Below are 17,962 nucleotides of genomic sequence, written 5' to 3'. Positions count from 1 at the left end.
GCAGTATGATATCTAAAAAAGTTGAAGAAGCATTCTGTGAAATAATGTGATCATCACCTTTAGAAAATCAAGAAAACCAACTACAGATTATTAGATCAATAAGAGATCTCAATGTCTGGATAAAAGAGCTGTCCTATACACTGGAAATTAACAAGTTATAAAAAAATACATTCCCAACAGTTTAAAAAAGTTTATAAATTACCTATAAAACTTCAAAACTGATAAAAAGGAAACTGTAAAACTAAATCAAAAGGCACAAAAATGATATTTAAATAAGTGGAGAGATACACCATGTTTTTAATGTAAAGCCTAAGTACTGTATAGATGTTAATTTTGCTTGAAGTGATCTATAAATGCAAAACAATACCAACAAAAATTACAACAGGATTTAATTTGAAACATGATAATCTGAGTCTGAAATTTATATAAAATAGGTAATTCACAACCTTAGAAAAGACAATTTTGAAAAAAAAATGTGTGTGGAAGGGTAGTTCTTACTCTACTAAATATTAAAATATCTACTAAAGCTATAGTAATAAAAACATATAATGTTTGTGAAAAAATAGACTATTACATCAATGGAATTGATTAGAGTTTTAAAAAATTAACCCAAATATTTATTGAGCACTTATTATGTGCTGGGTAGTTTTTTACAGGATGTTATAGACTGAATGTTTGTCTCCCCCCAAATTCATATGTTGAAATCCTAACCCCCAATGTGATTGTATTAGGAGGTGGGGCCTTTGGAAGGTGACTAGGTCATGAGGGTAAAGCCCTCATGAATGAGATTAGTGCCCTTATAAAAGAGACCTCTAGAGCTCCCCTCCCCCTTATGCCATGTGGGGACACAGTGAGAAGACAGCCAATCTGTGAACCTGGAAGTGAGCCCTCACCAGACACCAAATCTACCAGTGCCTTGATCTTGGACTTCCCCGTCTCTAGAACCATGAGAAATAAATTTCTATTGTTTATAAGTCACCCAACCTATGGTATTTAGTTATCACAGTCCAAACAGACTAAGACACAGGACGAGAATATATCAGTGCTCTCATAGAAATTACACTCTAGTAAGAGATTACAAATAGAAGAGACCAATAAAAAAATAAACAATAAAATATTACAAATACCCTGCAGAAAATAAAGAGGGCACCCACACAGAGAAAGCTGAGTGTTTGATTAGATAGTTAGGAAGGGCCTCTCTCAGAGGTAATATTTAAGCTGAGATAGTTGTGATTTTCAGGTTTAACCGTGATGAGAGCTGAAGAAGAGCACACCAGCAGACTTAGTGCAGTGTCAGTTCAAGGGTCTTTATGAGAGAATGACTTTGCTACACTCAATGAGCAGAAATAAGGCAGCATGATGGGAATAGCTCATATGGGGATAGTGATGGGAGATGAGGTTGGAGAAGACAGGAGCAGACCTGGTTTGGCTTTATGGGCCTGGGTCATAAGTTCCAATTTTACTCTAAGTGCAGTGGGAAGCCACTAAAGGGCTTTAGACAGGGAAGTGATGTGACATGATACAGGTTAGAAAAGGATTACTGTGGGGATGGATTTTGAGGCAGCCTGTTAGAAGAGTGCTACAGAAGCCTAGTGAAGAGAGTTTGGAAGTTTGGACTAGGAAGGACATTGCTGGGATGGAGAGAAGAAAATTCTGTTTCTGAGTTAAAAGGACTGGGTGGTGAAAAGGATTGAGAACAATAAAGTGAGGAATCAAGAGTACATCTCAGATTTTTGGTTTGATAAACAGGGTTGACATGAGAACCTGGTAGCAAACAGATTTTGGGGGAAGAGGAATTATGAGTCTTGGTTTAGACATGTAGAGTTTTAGATCTCTATTAGACATCCATATGGAGATGACAAGCAAGAAGAAAACTACAGAAATCTAGAGTTCTGGGAGAGATCAGGGATGGACATGTAGATTAGGTTGTCATGGGCATATCAATACTATGCAAAGTCGAGGAACCAGATGAGATAATCTAAGGACAGTGTGAACAGAGAAGTAGAAGTGGCTCCTAGGTGAGTCCTGGAGCACTCCAAAGTTTAAGATGAAGGCAAAGTAATGGAGCCAACAGTAGTAACTAAAAAAGAGTGGCCAGTGACACTGGGGTCTAAACCAAGAGAATGTGGGATCTTAGGAGCCAAGAAAGAAAGTGCTTCAAGAAGAGTGTGGTGCACAGTGTGGGGCATGCTGAAGGTTGAGTAAGACAAGGATGGAGAAGGGACCATTGGCTTTGGCAACATGGAAGCTGATGCTGACTTGACATGGGCAATCTCAGGGGTTTGGTGAAAATGGAACACTGACTGGAGTGTAAAGAAGAAAGAATAGCAGGTGAGAACATAAGAGCATATCTACAGACAATAACATTACAGGGAAAATTACCCAGTTCAAAAAATGTTTTGGGGATAGTTATTCATTTTGAAAAAACAGAATGTTTTTGTTCTACTTCAAGTAATTTACCAAAAAAAATTCTGATAAATTAAAGATGTAAACACAAAAATAAAAATTTGATCATACTAGAAGAAAATATGAGAATATGTATATAGCCTTGAAAAAGGAAATTCTTTCTTAAGCCTCAAAACACAAAAGTTTTATAGCAAAATATTGACTAATTTGATTGTAATGAAGTTAAAAATTTCTGTTGGATAAAAAGCATCATAGACAATTTAATGAAGTAACCGTTTGCAGAAAATACAGAGAGAGCATGGATTACGATCCAGATTATTTAAATAAATCAGGAAAATGACACAAATCCAGTAGAAAAATAGTGAAGATTATGAACAGGCAATTAACAGAAGAGATAATATGTGTGATCAATAAAATATGAAAAGACACCCAACTTATTAGTATTCAAAAGTATATAAATTTAAACAAGATACAAGTTTTCATCCATTATAAACATATGGATAAAATGTTGAAAGTTTAATAATATTAACTTTTGGTTAGGATTTAGAGCAGGAGTTTTCAACCCCAGCACTACCAATATTTGGGGCCAGATAATGCTTTGTCGTGGGGGCTGTTCTAAGCATTGTAGGAAAGGGGAGAGCAATTGCCCCAGATTGAAGACCACTGATTTAGAGGATATTATAATCTCATATACTGCTCATGGAAATGTCTGGAAATTGGTATAGTCATTTAAGAAAACAATTTTACAGTAATTACTATAAGGAAAAATATACATACCAATGCTCTAGCACTTCCAAGTGTGCTCAAGGAGGCCTTGTAAAATGAGATTCATTGTAGTAATGTTTGCAATAGTGAAAGATTGCAAAGTATATGACAATCAGTAGAAAATTAAAACTGTGTAATACCATAAAGTAATTAAAATTAATAAAATAGATTTATATGACTGAAATTCAAGATTTATAATTTTTAAAAGTTGTTGAAAAATATGTTCTACATGGTGCATATTGTTAAACATAGCACATCTATATGCACACATATATATATGAAAATACATAGAACATCTAAAAAGATTAACAATAAACTGAAAATAGTGGTTACCTCTGGGGGTTCTCATCCTGGAGTGGTGGTCAAAGGGGACTTCAACTATATCTGTATTGTTTGAAGTTTTTATTTGTAACAAGAAAATATTCATTTGTAGTTTCTGTAATAAAATAAGTAAAATTTTATAAAGTCAGGATTGTAGCATATAGAGACATATTTATCCTGTTTGTTTTAATTAATCATATATTATGATGATTTTCCTGGATCATTCTATATTCATTATGATAAGAAGATTTTAATAGTTGACTGCTGGGTCATCTTATTGCTTAAATAGATTTTTTTTGTAGTATTTCACTACTATAAATAATACTTCTGGTTAGCTTCCTTGCATAGTGGTATTTTCTCATTAGTTTCCTCTGGGTGTGTGTGTTTGTGTTTTACTTTTTATTTTATTGTTAGTACAGGTAATATTAAGCATTTTCCTCTGGTATATTAAACACTTATTTTTTGGTTATGACATCTATATTCTGAGTGCTTAATATTTTGCTGAAAAATGTCTGGGTATTTCCTTATACAAATGTTTAGTGCCTGGCATGTAGTAAAATATCAGTAAATGACAGTTATTATTACTATTAAACATAAGTAATAATGGTGACTAACAACATTTTGTAAAATATTTTAAAATTTCTGATTGCCTTTTAATTTTATGACCTTGCAAATAGACCCTTTTAAAGAATACATATGGTGATATATTAGCAGGATAATATGTCTTCCCCACTCATAAGGTTTTTTTCATTTGGAGTTTATCCATGAGGGTGAGCTGTGCTTTGCTGCAGGACCAAACAATCCCAAAATCTCAGAGAATTAACAGTAATAAAGGTACATTTTTTTCCTTCAAGGGTAATTTAAGGGATCTGCCTTGTGCCTTCCTCACTTGAGGACCAAGGTTTACTAAACAGCTACCATCCTGAATTTTGTCAGTCATTGTGGCAGAGGGAGAAGAGGGCTCTGGTATTCCTACGTCTGTACTTCAGTTCTCTGTCTCTGAAACTCTGCTCATTACTTCCACTCACAATTCATTGACCAAAATGATTCATACAGCCCCTCCAAACCATAAAAGAGCCAAAAAAATCCAGTCCTACTATGTGCTTGTAAAGAAGAAAGCCATATTTTTCTTTTATTACTTCTTTGAGTATTTCTTCCTGTGTGTTATCTCTTTTGTCTGTCCCTGGGACTTCTCTTCTGCCTTCTGAATTCCTCTTAACATCTCTTAGCTTCTCTCATTTTTTTTTTTTTTTTGTCTTTCAGTATTCTAATTCTACCTCCCAAGAGATGTCCTCAATTCCAGATTCCCAATTTGACCTTCAGCTATGTCCTTCTGATTATTCAACCTATTTATTTAATATAAGAGCTCTTTTTTAAATTTGTCCTTGGAATGCTCTATTCTCTTAGTAGCCTTAGATATTTATGAATTTACTTACACATTTAAAAAGAAATTTTAAATTCTTTTTAAAAATAGAATTATCTGTGTTAACTCATGGGGGAAGATATTCATTTGTTTATGAGAATCTTCCTCTTATACTATTGTTTATTACCCTCAAAATGTCTAGTGGTCTTTGGTTGTTCGAATATATTTGTTAATGAATATCTTTTCCAGCTATCTAATCCAGTGGTGGGTCAGTGGTGTGAGATCTTCTGCGTTTTTGTGGTCTTTCCAAAGAGCCATGCAGAGACGGTGTTGTGGGAGCTTCTCATCAGAACAGGCTCCTCACCAGTTTCCTTCCCACCTCCTTTGGCATGTGGCTTTTGTCCTTATGCTTGTAAGGGGCTGATGCACCTCTGCACATTCAGGTAGGAAGAAAAGAGAGAAGACAAAGCACAAAATGTGTGATCAGATAAATCTGTCCACTTTTAAAGAGCTATCCTGGAATCCAGTCGAGCAACTTTCACTTACATTTTCTTGGCCAAAACTGTCACATGGGCACCACAATATATGAGGATAAATCAAAAAGTTCGTGGAAAAATAAAATTGAAAGATAATATGAATCTTTCTATGAAACTTTTGAAGTACCTCATATAGGGAAGGCTGAAACAAAATTGGGGATATTGTTAGTAAGGAAAGGGAACAGTTGAGAAACAGCAGCAATTGCCACTGCAAGTAATATTATTTTTATTTTATTTTATATTAACATTTACTTGTATATTTTTTTGTGGGGTACAGTATGTTGTTTCAATACATGCATATACTGCATAATGATTCACTTAGGGTAGACAGCATATTCTTATCTTAAAGAAGAGGAAAGTGTCATTCACAGAGATTGAGGTTGTCTTGTTATAAAGTAGCTGTTAGGGCTGAATTGTGTTCCCCCCAAATTCATATATTGAAGTTGTGACCGTCATTAGCTCAGAATGTAACTAACTGTATTTAGAGAGAGGGCTTTTAAAGAGGTAATTATGGTCAAATGAGTTCATATGGGTGGCACCTAATCTGATATGACAGGTGTCTTTTTAAAAAGAGGATATTAGGACACAGACGTGTGTGCAGAGAGGAAAGACCATGTGAGGACACAGTGAGAAGGCATCCACTTGCAAATAAAGGGTTAGAAGAAACCAACCCTGCTGACATGGTGATCTTGGACTTCTACCCTCCAGAACTGTGAGAAAATATTTTTCTGTTGTTTAAGCCAGTCAGTCTGTTCATTTTGTTATGGCAGCTCTAGCAAAGTAATACAGTAGCAGAACCAGGATTTGGTCCCAGGTCTGACTTCTAAGGCCTTGCATTTAAATATTTAGCTATGCTTCTACAATGCCTTTGGCGAGAAAAGGAGTCTCATATTCTTACACCTTGGTATCCTCATGTGCACCTACTTACATGTATTGTGGCGAGGTTCAAAATGGACACAGAAATGCACTTTGAGCTCGTCCACTCAGCATCTACTTAGTACCTATTGTGCCCAGTGTATTATGGGGATATAAAGGTGAATCATACACAGCTTCCTCTGCTCTCAGGAAAGTCCCTGAACATTTATGCTAATACAAGTTATCATTAACATAAATGTTCTATCCTAGCAGGCAGTGATCATGATGTACTGCATACTGTTCTTAAGTGAGCTCATTTGCCATTTGCCACTGAATTTTCATTATCAATTCAGGCCATATTCGAATAATTCTTAAATATAGAAACTATTTTCCACCCACTCTCTCTTGGAAATGCAGCTCAAAACAAACTTCTTTCATTGTGGGCTTGCAAAAACAGTGGGGAACATTCTGATGAATGGAGAACATATTGTTACTGTAACCTTTCATTACAAATCAAGAGGGGGAAAATGCTCTAAATCATTTCAGTGTTATAAACTATAAGTCACATGGGGAATCAAAGTGATTTATCCCAGTGATAAAGTGATGTCTGGGCTTCAACATCAACAGAATTACTCGTTGTAATCTGTTTGTATTGCCCATTATTGTTTAAGTGCCTAGAAGATACTTAAATCCTTTCAGAATTATTTTGTTCATTTCTAAAAGAAAATCCTTGAACAGAATTAGATTGAAGAGTTGTTATTGATTGAATAATTAATATCAGACTCCAGGCTCCAGTTTACTTTTGATGTAGGTCAGAAGACTCCAGACTCCAAATCTATCCCTTGGCTGTTTTCATTGCTTTTGTCAAGCAAAGTGCCATGAATTTTCCCTTTGCCTATTTTTTACCAGAAAGCAGAAGCCCTGTATCTTGTTCTTTTGATTATATATGACATCATCATCTTTATAAAAGAAATGCTAAGGATACCAAATGACGTCTTGGTTGAAGAGTACTAAATAATATTATTAAGGGTTGCATTTGGCCCCTCTGACCTTGGTCCTCTAGTGTCATACTCATTAATATGTTACATGAGATCGCAAAAGGGACTTAACAGATGCAATTAAAGTTACCAAACAGAAGACCTTAAACAGACAGATTATCCTGGATCCTCCAGGTGAGCCCAGTGTAATCACACAAGTCTGTCAAAGTCAAAGTAGTATGGCGGAAGAAGTCAAAGAGGTTTGAGGTGTCAGAAAAACTCAACTGGCCATTGCTACCTTGAAGATGGAAAGACCCAAATGGAAGGCATAATGAGGAAATGAATTCTGCCAGTGCCCTGAATACTCCTGGAAGTGGATTTTCCTCCAAAGCCTCCAGCAAGAAACGTAGCCATCCCCACACTTTCATTTCAGCTCTGTGAGACCCTGACCAGAGAACCCAGCCACGCTGTGCTAAGCTTCTGACCTGCAGAGCGGTGTGCCAATAAATGCGAAGTGTTCTTTAAGCCTCTAAGTTTGTGGTAATTCGTTAAGGTAGCAATGGAAAACTAATATAGGGATGGGAACAGGTTACTAAAGAAATTCTGTCATTCACATATCGAAGTCACAATTTGCTAATAACATCTCTGCTAGCAATGGGGAACGTGCCTGTGTCCCTTTCCTTCAGGTTGCCTCTGGCCTGTTAGATTCCATCTCTCCCCACCTGTCCCCATACACATCCACACACAGCTTGCTTTCCTGAGTCATACACAGAAAAATTCAAAGTCCACCATTACCAGTTGTCAAGGCATCCCTGTTGATGAATTATTCATGGCACTCATATTTTGTAGATAGGGAAACTCTGATAGGATCTGTGACTTGTACCTTGTCCCAGTTTGATAATTCTGGAATAAAATACTCTGGGACTTACATTTCTGACTTCTTATGGGTTGACATAAAACCTTCTGTGTTCACAGCCATTAATTTGGAAAAGGCAAGAAAATCTGAGCCATATTAATATGAAGCCCAAACTCCTACACAATAGCTTCTCCCGCCTTCTCTATTTCTATTAATGATACCATCTAATACCACCCAGTGTTTTTTGTTTTTTGTTTTCACCACTCAGGCTAGGAGTGTTGGGTCATCTTTGATTCATTGTTCTCTTTGACTACAACCTCTTTCTGTCCCCCTACCCCACCCTGAATTCAGTTAATCACTACATCATGTGGATTCTGCCTCCATACTGTGTATACGTCCAATAAGAACTTCCTAATCCAAACATACTGGCTTGTATCTCCCTTCTCTGCTCCTGCCCAAATATCCTTCCTGAAGTGTTGTGCTGACCCTGTGACTTTCTTGTATGGAAACTTCACTGCCTGTTGAATCTGGTTTATGTTCCTCACTCACTCTCTGGCTTTTGCTTTTAACGTCTAACATCATCGGGCCCTAATCAGCCCTAACTCCCACTCCTGGCAGGGAGTCATTGCCTTACCGAGGTGAATAAACTTTTGCTCCTGGGATTTGCTCGTTTTGTTCACTTGTCTGAAAATGCCCACCTCCTTTGCTCACTCTGTCCAGTCCTCAAAGCCCATCTTAGTGTCTCTCTTTTGTGAAGCAGTTTCTCCTCCTTCCTTTTCCCAGATTTTCCAGTTTTCTTTCTTCTTATCTCTAAACCGGCACATCTTATTCTAAGCATCCTTGTCATTTGTTGAAAAGCTAGGGTGTTAAATGAGTTTTATAGGCTATGGCTTTGTGTTTTTGTTGTGTGCCTACTTAATCATCCATTGCTTTTGGTTGATTAGAAGTAGGTTATACCTGAGATAGCATTTTGTTAGTGTATCTGGATAAGGAAGGGCTGATATTCTGCAACTCAGATGTGTTTAGATGCTGCACTGTCTCCCATTCACAATATTATTTTAAAATGTGAAATTAACTTTGCATGAGCTTAGGACAAGAGATACATGTGGGGGAGTGGGTAGAGAGAGTCAGGGGCAGATGGGTGTGGACAGAGTGTTGGGGAAGAAAAAAAAGACATTGCCAATATGAAAAACATGTAATGCTTGTACGTACAATGTCAAGAAAAATGTGCAATATAAGGTGAAACCTATATAATTTTATGCAAAGTTGAATAAACACATGAACATTGGCCTAAAGGAGGCTCTTTTACTGCCTTCAGAGTAGGTTTTGCAGCTTTGGTTTTCTTGCAGTCTTTCCTTATCTTACCAATCTCTATTTCTTCTCATTTTGTTAATTTTCATCTTAATCTGTTTTCCTTTCATGTCTTTCTGCTGCATGTACCTCAGTTTATATTTTTGAGGTTATTATCGAAGATATCAAAAATTTTCCTGAAATTTCATGCTTGATTCTGCTAGAAATCATTTTCAAAAGTATAGTGTGTTTTTTTTTTCTGAGTTATCTTTATGCTCATTTTCCCCCCATAACTATGAAGTCATTTTTCATAGGTCGTATGTCATTTGTTTATTTATTTTCCCCTTATCTATCTTCAAAGAAGGAACTAATTCTCAAGAAGTTTCTTAGATGAGGACCAAAATTAGTGATTAGTTGAAAGAAATAGTTAAAGTAGGGAACCATAAAAATTTATGTTCATTTTAAATCATTTTGTCTTAATTTAGATCACATAAGTGTATTTTATGCACCAATCTTTAATTGAGACCCCAGGCTCTTTTATGAGTTCCGCTGATTTGTGTCCTCATGTTTGTCTTGCACCAACCCTGTCTCTATCTGAGATTTCTAATTTCTTTTCTTTCAAGTGAAATGGGAGCAAACTGAGTGAAGAATCTCTGAATTTTTATAATTGTTCTATGCTGTTTCACAGTTGTCACACATATCTTGACAGCCGTTCTTTTAGCAACTGTGCAAAGCATCGAGGTTCTTTGGGAGTAACAATTCATTTTATTGGTTTATGTCATATTTAATCACATAATTACAATAACTTATCAAAACACGGTTTAGAATAAAGCATAACAAATCTCACAAGCATCAATTCAATTGGTAACAAAAGTGAGCACAATGTACCAAAGGGTGGCCTAAGAGTCACAAAAGTTCTGTTGTACGGATACTGGGCGGTACTGTTGACAGAAAGGATGGGAAACATCAGGGAATCCACAGAGTCCATTCAATGGAAATTGGTTAAGGGAGCTTCAAACACTGCAGTGATTCTCAAACTTGTGTGCATCAGAATGATCGGGATGGCTGAGTAAAGCACAGATTGTTGGGCCACCACCTAGAGTTTCTGACCTAGTGGGACTGGGGTGGAGCCAAATAGTTTGCTTGCATTTCTAACAAGCTCCCAGGTAATGCTAATTCTGCTGATCCAAGAAACACACTTTGTAAACTACTGAACCACATCCAACATCGATGGCATGGTTGGGGCAGGTCCCTTCAGACATCAGCTTACATAGGGCAAAAAGTCAAGTGTTATTTCTCCATGTGACCCTACTCACCTTGTAGTGGATATTCCTCCCATAACCAGACATTGGGTTTCTATGACTCTTAGTTCTTGGTACTGTGTTGAAATTTTTATTTGGAAGTAGGAGGAGGATGCAATGAGGGCTTTTAAAGTCTCCATGTTCATTGTCTTTTTGCTTTTCTCAAAGAGGGAAAACTACTAGTTAGCTCTTTCAGCCTTGTTGGGCTTGCTGTTTTTAAATCACAAGTCCCCCAGTTTCTTCACAGGAAAAAACAAAGCAAAACAAAAAAAACTTATTTCTGTTTGTTAGAAAACGTGTGTGTGGCAGTCGCTTGCCAGCTGCAGGGTAGGAAGGCAGCAATGTGCGTGTGTCGTCAGCAAGCTGAAGCCCCTGTCTGAGAAGGAAACAGATTAGCTGATTGCTCTGTCATCTCCCTTTCAGAACTGGCTGACAGAGCTGGAGATCTTCGCTATAATCTTCTCAGCTGCCATCCATGACTATGAACATACCGGAACCACCAACAATTTCCACATTCAGACTCGGTGAGGATGTTGAAATTTTTGGAGAAAAGACAAGAGGGGGCAGGGATAGAGTTTTAGAGGTCAGAAAGTTTACTTTTCTTTTGCATGGTTGTGCTATTTTAAGTTTCTGAAAAGATGAACTTATAACCAAGAGATCAGCCTGATCAGTTTCAATCAAGACTTGCAGTTTAAGAAGCCATCTGCTCCTAATTCTCATATTTTGCTCAGATTTAATATGGATATCCTTTTCTTCTCTGTTCTAAAGCTGGCTGGTTTTTACTCTACCTTTTCCTAATAGGACGTGGGGCAGTTTACGTGAAAGCCCAGATTCCACATAAGCCAAATTGATACGGACAGTGCTCATTGGAGTGTGTCTATTGACATTAACAATAATCGAGCCTTCTCCCTCTCTGGTCTCTGGGATTCTGACGAGATACTCTTCCCATCCTCTAATTTCATCCCTGCTCTGTTCAGAGCTTGCAACTCTCTGTGGCATAAGACTTGGGGAGCCAGGTTGTCTCATGTAGGCCACCTTCACCATGGGCAACCTGTGCATCCTTCCTAAGGAACTGCATCGGTAAACACCAACCTCTGCTGGGGATATTAAATATGTGTCCAAGTTTCCCACTCTGAACCCCTGACCTGTAACAGATATCACTAATGATTTTGGTATTTTTGCTTACAAAGAGTGGATTTATTCTTAGTATTCCTCTCACCACAGAATTCCAGGCAAGCAGTACCAGTCAGTTTCCACTTAGGGTGAAACCTTATCTTCCCTCTCCTGGCCTGAGAACTTCTGTCTCTCAAGACAGTGATGTGGACCTGGAGAGAAATGGAAAATATAATTAATTGGGTCTTGATATAGCAATCAAAAGCTAAGATTTAAAAAAAAGTGGTAAGGCAAAGAAAAAATGTATCAGGGAGGGATGGGAGTATTTAACACCAAATAAATACTTGCTGATTTCACTTGAAAAAGCAGGTGCATACTTTAGATAGTTTTGTGTTCATTAAATCAATCCACATGTATTTAATGAACTCAACGCTTAACGATGGGGTACACAAAAGCAGACAATATCATCTGATCTCTGTTCAGAAGGGGAACTTCAGTGGAATGGAAGCAGAAGAAAGGAATTAAGCAGCTCGCTTCAGTTCCTGCCTCCTGCCTCCTCATAGAACATAGTCTCGGCTACCGGGAAGCAGCCTTCTGTGGTTCTGTTCCAAGGTCTTTGATACAGGGAATTCCACAGAGTAGCTCTGTTTAATGTGTCTGTGGGTGGAACCTTTGCTCTGAGGATGAGACTGCGATGAAAGGCACCTGCCGAGGGAGGTGAGGTGGGAGGAACAGCCATGCGTGGATCTTGCCTGGAGACTGGTATCAAAACCAGTCACAACTCAGAGGAAAACAGCTTAATCACAGGAATTGGAAAATAGTTTATTGTCACAAAATACACATCAGTTGGTACCTTACTTACTTAACAGATCTTTCACTTCGGGATTTGCATGTTTTGTGTTATCTCCATAGGTGTGGAAAGTTTCCAGTCGATTAAGTTAAACTTGATTTGGAATGAAATTTAAACATTGACCTTCTACAATAGAACTTTATCCAAAGCAGCTCAGCCTATGTCATCCCTGTTTAGAAAACAAAGCCTGTGACCAGGTCCTTTATCCTTTGATGGGCAAAATGTTAAGCTTAACACTTGGAAGGTGTGCTAGATACCTCCCAAAGTTTGGCCAATGATAGGTGGAAATTATCTTGGTGAGAAGTCCTCATCTTCATCCCAACCCTGCCACTTAGCCCCAATGGGACTCTAGGAAGTCACTTTATAGCACTGGACTAAGCTTCCTTGATAAGAAACGAATCTAAGCTTTCATTACATTAAAGGTATTAAAACAGTGTTCAGCCGTATGTTTGGTGACATTCAGTTATAGAACCATCTTTGAGAAAGTGACTAGCAGCTATCATGTGATCTTTATAGTCTTTACTCTCAATTTTTCACATGTAGCTTTTGCAGGCTATTTACCCACCAGGTGGTATGTGTTCAGAAAATTACAACTAAAATAAATAAACCATTGCATTCATGGAATAAAATAAAAATAAAAAATGAAATTCATTCCAGAAAATATAAGGGAGTTTGATTTGATCCACATTTTAAAAAAATCACCTTTTCCACGGTACCAGTAGTTGGGATCTGGTTATAAAACACATTTCAGAGAGTTCTCAGGCTGGATGTTACATGTTTCACACCCACACGTTGACAGTAAAATGCCCTACATACATCTATTGACAGTTTATAGTGTTAGTTTGAGCTTTTGGCTAATGTAAATAACACGGGGGCAAAGGTAATTTCTAAACACAGGAAAAAGGGATGGTGCATTCTAGCCTGTGAGAGCTTCTGGAAGAAATCTCAGTTGTTAACATCCTAAATAATTTTGCTTGGTGTTCTGTTCAGGTCTGATCCAGCTATTCTGTACAATGATAGATCTGTACTAGAAAATCACCACTTAAGTGCAGCCTATCGCCTTCTGCAAGAAGATGAGGAGATGAATATTTTGATCAACCTCTCAAAGGATGACTGGAGGTAAGGACGGGAAAAGAGAGAGATTTGGAGGTGGGGGGAGAAACTGTGAAGATAGATGAAGCATGCTGCTTTTGAAGAAATAATACTCTGTTCAAAGTGGGTTCTTTTTGCTATTTCTTTCTCTCTCTTTGTGGGTCTCATCTCTCTCTCTATATATATGTTTTTCTTGACACAAATATTCAAATGTTTGTAGATAAAGGCTGTAGAATGTCATAATTAGACTTCAACTATTTTATTTTACCATCTTTACATTGCTTTTCTGCTCATTAACTGGAAATTAGACCCTGTTTAGGCCAAATAATTCAGTATTTTGCTAAAAATTCTCAAGGAAGAAAGTTTGAAAAATCTCTTGTAACAGTGTCTAAGTGAGGGCACTTTGGAAATACTTGCTGTTTGTTATCTTAGGAAACTTGTGTTGCTTTTAGCTGAGCTTCTTAACTCTGAATTTTATCATTTAACATTTTCACCTTATATTTGATTTGGACTTCTCAGAAATTTTTTGAAATTTTCTAAGGAAATTATTTTGACACTTAAAAAATTCATGCATACTTAATTCTATTTTCTAAATGACATTGTGTGTCTTTGGATCTAGGCACACCTAGTTTTGAATGTGGACTTAGTCACTTAATACTGTGTGATATTGGGGAAGATACTCGACCTTTTCACACCTTTTAAAAATTTAATTTCTAGAAAATAGATAATAATATTTACCCTGTAATATGGTTAGGATTATACTAAATGACATAATCCATTTAAAATTCTTAGCACACTTTGTGGCATATGTAGCCTGTAAATCATTGTAGCTAAAATACAGGTCAAGGTGTTTCAAAGCTTATAGGCAAACTTATGTAAATACTTACAAAATTCTGAATCTACTGGGACTCTAACAGTATTCATACTTTTATTAAATGATCAGCTGTTTATTGAGTATCTATGTGTCCACCATTTCACAAGGATGAAGAGAAATAAGCCATACTGAACAGTAAGTCTGAGAAACTGATTTTCAGTAAGATTTGTTAAGAGTTTCCAGGCAGCTTTAATTTATTAAAACATAGGGGAGTATTTGGCTTAAATTTTATTGGAATATGCTAGACTTGGCCAGCATCTGAAAAATGCAGAGCGCTTCAGTTAATCAGCGCACATCATCAGGAAAAAAAGGAACCCTCTATCCAATTTAAATGTTGGTAAAAGTATAAGGAAAGGTTTAAATATGACAGAGAACAGCTTCGCACATTTTGGATACATCATGATTTTGAAAGATTTGTGTGAGGGCTTGTTTAGGTAGCATATATTCCTGGTCTCATGACAATCTAATAAAATGATCCAACGCTTGCTTAATTGCCTCTTAACATATTTTCAAAGCATAATTATGCCACTTCTGTTAACTATATTTTTGTTATAGGTTTTTCTACCTCTGTTTAGCTATAATTTTGTCAAAAGTTTAGCTATCTTATTTGTTTTTTCACTTTACTATGATCATATGTCTCATTCATTCTTACAGTCTGCAACTAGGGTTGGTGTAGGCAGTATCTAAACCCACAGTGACCTGGAATAAACCAGAACATATCGGTTTACAAGGAACACTTTGGAGCCAATGGAACCATCCTTGTTGATTGTCTTTAGCTGTAAACTCTTAACAGTGGGTATTCATGAAATACCAGTTGTGAATAATATGAATATTACCTGTGATTGAAACAAGTCATAAAATTGAGTGATTCAGCAAAACAGGTGAATTTAGTATAAAAATGGTCAAACTGGTCACTTGAAAATACAGTTTAGTGAAACCTGTTTATATTTATGTTTCTTATTTGGTGCTATCTTGATTATCTCAAAAAGAGAGTAAAATCATGGATTATCTCAGGTATTGAAACATCTTGATTCAATGGAAACTTACTTACAGTTATAGCCCATAGCACCATGTTTTGTTTTTACTCGCTGTTCTTTGAGATTCTATAGGTTAAACAAAGATAATAGTTGATGACTTTTTAACTTAAATTACATAGATTCATTTAGAGCTCAACTATATTTTCACTTAAGGATAGTTCTAAAAATATTGTTTTGTTATTTTATTATATTTTATTAATTTTTAGATACAGTGCCCCAAGATGTTGGTATTTCATAAATAAAATTTTACCTTCTTATTTAGGGCTCTCAGTGAAGCCCATTAACTCAAATATAACAATGTTTGGAATCCTATGTCTTTCTTAGAAAACAATTTTAATAGCTGGTAGGTTCTATTTAGATATATAAATGCATTAGACTTTTTAGGGCCTTTGTAAAAAATGTATTACTAGAACAAAGAGGAATAACAGGGGGTTCTGCTTTTGGCAGGCCGAAGAAGTTGCTAATAAACCAATGCCCCAGCAAATAACAATTATAAACTATGGGCATTCTTTTTAAAAAAGAATGATTTAAGGGCTCTAGAGGGTGAACAAAAGTCAGGCAGGTTTTCAAGGAATGTCAAAATTCAGAGAATGTGACAGGATAAGGTAAATTTGATGTTTTTATGGCTTTACTCTGCAGGATGTCTCAGTCAAGCCAACAATGCAATAGCTAATAGACACACACACACGAACACTCACATGCACACACACTCACACACAAGCTCTACTATCTTTCTGGTTAGAAAAGTCAAGATGGGAACCTGGGACAACCAGAACTTCTGGAGAGCCAAATACAACCCCAGAAAAGACAGAGCCAAATAAGGGGAAACTAAAATTCTGTGTATAAACTCTGCCCAAGTTGCTGGCTGATTCTTGGACTATATGTACATGGAAAAAACTGGAAAACAGTCTAAATTGAGATCTGATATATTGCTCACTGAAGCTATAAAGAGCTTATATTTTGAATCTAAACAAGTTAATTGCCTGCTAAAACAAAACATCAATAATCTTCAGAGCAATATAACAGAACCCAGAGTCTCTACAACTTATATTCATAATGTTCAAGATACAATCTAAATAACATACAAAGAACAAGAAAATGTGACTTGTTTGCAAGGGAAAAGACAATCAGTAGGTGCATTCTCCAAGATAAACCACCTTTGGAATTGTCAGACAAGGACTTTTAAAGCAGTTATTATATCTGTGCTCAGTGAAGTAAAGGAAAATGCTTATAATGAATAAAATATAGTAAAATTTACCAGTAAAATGAAAATATAAATGAAACACAGAAATTTTAGAACTGAAAAATAAAATATCTAAAGTTAAAATCAGCTGTAGCCTTAGTAGCAGGAAGAAGACAGAGGAAAGAATCAGTGAATTTGAAAAGTTCACGTTTCAAAGTTGGAAATTATCCAATTTGAAGAAGTAAGAGAAAAAGATGTTTAAAAATAAGCAGAGTCTTAGGGACAATTTTCCATGATCAAACACAAGGGCAATTGGAGTCTCAGAAGAAGAAGAGAGAGGGAAAAAATTCAGCATTCAAAAATCAATTAAAATAATTCACCATATTTAAATAAAAACACAGAAAAGCATATGGTCATTTCAATAGATGTATAAAAAGCATTTGACAAAATTTAACACTCACTCATGATAAAAATTCTCAGGAAACTAGAAAGAGAAGAAAACTTCCTCAGCTAGATGAAGGGCATCCATGAAAAATCTATAGTTGACATCAGGTTTAATGGTGAGATATTGGACACTTTTCCCCTAAGACTGGGAACAAGACAAGGATGACTGATTTTACTTTCATCAAGATTGTAAGATGTCTCTATTAGCAGATGACCTGATTGTCTAAGTAAGAAATCCTAAGAATGTGTAAAGTAGCTACTCGAATTGATAATGAATCTTGCAAGGTCACAGAATACAAGGTTAATGTAAAAAAAAAATTATAAATAACAGCAAACCATTGGAAAATGAAATAAAAATAATTTCTTTTATCATAGCACAAAAATATAAAATATTTAGTAGTAACTTTTAAAAAGTGCAATGTTGTTCACTAAAAACTACATAATATTGCTAATTAAAGAGGACTTAAATTGAGAGATATATTGTTGTCATGTAGTGAAAGACATCAAATCTTTCAAAATATATTTTTATATTCAATACAATCCCAATCTAAATTCCAGCAGAATTATGTTAGAAATTGCCAAGGTTATTCTAAAATTTATATAAAAATGCAAATAAAACTATTTTTGCAAGGAAGAACAATATTAGAGGACTCATACTACTTGATTTCAAAACATACTATGAAGTTACAGTAATCAAAA

At 36.1% G+C, this 17,962-nt stretch overlaps 1 protein-coding gene across 4 annotated transcripts in view; it reads left to right on the top strand.

Moving 5' to 3' along the window:
• Window positions 1-17,962, top strand: part of PDE1C (phosphodiesterase 1C, calmodulin-dependent 70kDa) — a 430,964-nt gene that overhangs the window by 326,993 nt on the left and 86,009 nt on the right. For all 4 annotated transcript variants that reach the window (XM_008572443.1, XM_008572440.1, XM_008572441.1 and 1 more), the window contains exons 8-9: window positions 11,094-11,194; window positions 13,624-13,752. In XM_008572443.1, the coding sequence (XP_008570665.1) occupies window positions 11,094-11,194; window positions 13,624-13,752 (230 nt within the window). The remainder of the gene's footprint in view (window positions 1-11,093; window positions 11,195-13,623; window positions 13,753-17,962) is intronic.

This window comes from Galeopterus variegatus, unplaced genomic scaffold (assembly GCF_000696425.1).
Source record: "Galeopterus variegatus unplaced genomic scaffold, G_variegatus-3.0.2 Scaffold785, whole genome shotgun sequence".
In the NCBI taxonomy this organism is placed as follows: domain Eukaryota; kingdom Metazoa; phylum Chordata; class Mammalia; order Dermoptera; family Cynocephalidae; genus Galeopterus; species Galeopterus variegatus.
Note: the sequence above shows the minus strand (reverse complement) of the source record. Positions and strands in the feature narration are given on the sequence as shown.